The sequence below is a fragment of the Loxodonta africana genome, chromosome 7 (genome assembly GCF_030014295.1).
Source record: "Loxodonta africana isolate mLoxAfr1 chromosome 7, mLoxAfr1.hap2, whole genome shotgun sequence".
Classification (NCBI taxonomy): Eukaryota; Metazoa; Chordata; class Mammalia; order Proboscidea; family Elephantidae; genus Loxodonta; species Loxodonta africana.
This window is the reverse complement of record NC_087348.1, coordinates 21180810-21183994: the sequence shown is the minus strand read 5'-3', so window position 1 is coordinate 21183994 and position 3185 is coordinate 21180810. Positions and strand designations below refer to the sequence as shown.

Genomic DNA, 3185 nt, shown 5'->3' with positions numbered 1-3185 from the left:
GATAAAAATTACTTTTCCTTTTCTACAGATTGCCATTCTTGCTAGCACATTGATTGTGCCTTTATTGTTAACTATGAGCTAGCAAATATAAAATTGTTTAATTATTTCAAAAGTTTTCTTACTAGTTTGAAACCCCTCAGATTGTCTCCAAGGTATCAGTGATTAAGAGAGGTTTCAAAATACATACAAATGTTTCTGGTATTAGTCATTTTTATTTGAGATATAAATATTATCCATGGCACGTTTGGTAACAGAATAGCATTTCTAAAATGGTAGAAAGCTATACAATTAAGAAACCCATCATTACAAAATTGATGCTCTAGGCAGGTGTTAGCATGAAGCATCTGATTTAAAGATTGCTGGATAGGCATATATTATTTAATTGTTTGAAAGGAGGTTAATGGGATTTTTAAAAGAAAAGAAGGATTTTGAATTCTACCTACTCCATAATTACTTTAGGGGTCATTCCATACATGTATTTAAATTTGTTAAGTAAATTTCTTAGTAAGAGTATATTATTGCAAACTGAGAATTATATAATACAATGATTTTCCCACAATAACTCTTTTATTGCTGAGGGCACTGAGGTTTAAGAAGAGGAAGGACAGAGGAAAATCTTGTTTCAAATTAAATTCACCTTTTTAGCTAACATGAAGATTTACAGAAGTTTGAATTGTGATTTAAGTTTTAAAAATAAAGAAAAATATCAGGCATAAAATTATTTTAATTTTCTCAGTATATAAAAAAGATTTTTTTAGAAAAAGACCTAACTATATATCTCTAAATCTTAGCATGTGTGTGTATTCAGTTCTTCACGTATCACAAATGATACACTTAACTCAGTGGATTGATTGGTAGATTCAAATATTAATGGCCTACATTCTTAGAAGAGCTGAATTTTAAGCTACCATTTTCTAAAACACAGCTATGCAGAAAGTCACTTCCACTTTTCAGGCTTGTGTTTTGGGTGAACAATTCATATTAAGAAAAAAAAGTTGTATAATAATTAGAAACTCTAGAATTCTTTGAATTCATGTGAACATTCGTAGATGGAGAACTGACCTGTAGAATGTTGTAGTATTAACATTGTTCTTGTTGCATGATATCCAGTTGATTCTGATTCATAGCGACCCTATAGGACAGAGCAGAACTGTCTCATAGGGTGTCTTAGGCTGTGATCTTTATGGGAGCAGATAAGCAGGTCTTTTCTTCCACGGAGCAGCTGCTGGGTTTGAACCACATAATTTTTGCTTAGCATCCCTGGCTTAATCATTTTGCCACCAGGGTCCTTGTACTATGCATTAAAAAAAAAAAAAAAAAAAAAATTTTTTTTTTTAATTGACTTGAAATTAACAGGGGCAGTATTTCATTTTTATGGCTCTTTTCACAGCATCTTTCACCTCCTTGTTTCTCAGACTATAAATCAATGGGTTTAACATGGGAATCACTAGTGTATAGAACACAGAAACTATCTTCTCTTGTTCTGTAGAATACTGGGAGCTTGGCTGAATGTAATTAAAGCTCAAGGTACCATAGAATATGGTCACAGCAGTCAGGTGAGAGGCACAAGTGGAGAAGGCTTTCCGTCTGCCTGATGCTGAGCAGATCCTCAGTATAGCAACAAGGATGAACATGTAGGAAACGATCACAATCAAGAAGGTGGTCATGGCAATGACTCCAGAGAAGATTAACAGCAGCAACTCATTCATGGAGGTATCAGAACACAACAGCTTTAGCAGTGTGAGAGCATCACAGAAGAAGTGACTGACAACATTTGGTCCACAGAAAGACAGTCTCCCCAAACTTGTTGTATGTATCAATGAGTTAATCATCCCACCAGTGCAAGACCCAACGACCAACCCTACACACTTTCTCTTAGACATGGCTGTTGTATAAAGCAAAGGATTCGCAATGGCCACATGACGGTCATAGGCCATCACTGAAAGTAAGAATCCTTCTGAGGTAATGAACGCCCCCAAAAACAAATGCTGCACTATACAGGCGGAGAACGAAATGGTTTCCCTCACAACCAAGAAGTTGATCAGCATTTTAGGTGCAATAACTGATGAATTACAGGCATCTACAAATGAAAGGCAACTGAGGAAAAAATACATGGGTGTGTGGAGCTTGGGAGTGACGTGGATTAAGAAGATCATGCCCAGATTCCCCACCAAGGTAATGGCATAAATCACCAGGAACAACACAAAAAGCACAATTTTCAATACAGCCTGATCCGTCAGTCCCAAAAGAATAAACTCAGTAATAACTGTCAAATTCTCTGCAGCCATTTGTCAATTCTTTTTTCCTGAAATCTAGTGTGAAAAAGGAAAGTGTATTATTATGGATACAGGCATATTTGGCATGTATTAACATCGGCTGGAAGCATTCCTATAGCTGTGTCTTGGATAAATATGATTTTTTTCCCAAACCTAAATTTCCTCATTTATAATATTAAGAGCATGACTAGATTGTCTCAAAATTTTTACATTGTTAGTTATGCTTCTGTGTTACGAGCAAACATGTGGAAAAGCATTTTGAATTTCACAAAATTTTAATGTGTTACTAAAGCTTCTGACTCAATAGAAAGATGGTATTGGCATGAAGAACACTGGTGGCAACTGAAAAGTAACTGTAAAGTTAATTAAATTCTATTTTCAGCTCTTAATTGGGATATAACCCATTGCGTTCGAGCTGACTGTGACTCGTAGTGACCATTTAGGACAGAGTAGAACTGCCCCACAGGATTTCCAAGAAGCTGCTGGTGGGTTTGAACTGCCAACCCTTTGGTTAGCAGCTGCTCCTCTTAACCACTACGCAACCAGGGCTCTCTACAAATTGGGCTATAGACTGAGTAAATGAAAAGATCTAAAATCATATGTGTTATTGATCTGGGTTTTGGGTTATTGATTATGCAGTGAATTTACAGACTCACTATTACACAGCCAGAGAACTAGCCTAGATTATGAGGTACAGGGCCTAATTTCCACAGATGATCCTATGATGTTCATAAAAGTGCCGAAATCTCTGTCTTCTCCCAATTCCTCCTCAGGAGCATCTGTGATGGAGACACTCAGTGGAATCATCCAGCTCTGATACTCACAGAACAAAAAGCTGTGTCTTGCCTACGTGGAATTCAGTTCTTTGAACTATTATTTCAGGTACACAGTAGCCACAGGGACGCACGT

At 36.5% G+C, this 3185-nt stretch overlaps 1 protein-coding gene across 1 annotated transcript; it reads right to left on the bottom strand.

Moving 5' to 3' along the window:
• Positions 1-1349: 1349 nt before the first annotated feature.
• On the bottom strand, positions 1350-2833 carry LOC100674017 (olfactory receptor 5J3-like). Its single transcript, XM_064289001.1, has one exon. It carries the CDS (start codon positions 2286-2288, stop codon positions 1350-1352), a length of 939 nt encoding a protein of 312 aa, XP_064145071.1. The 5' UTR covers positions 2289-2833.
• Positions 2834-3185: the final 352 nt, after the last annotated feature.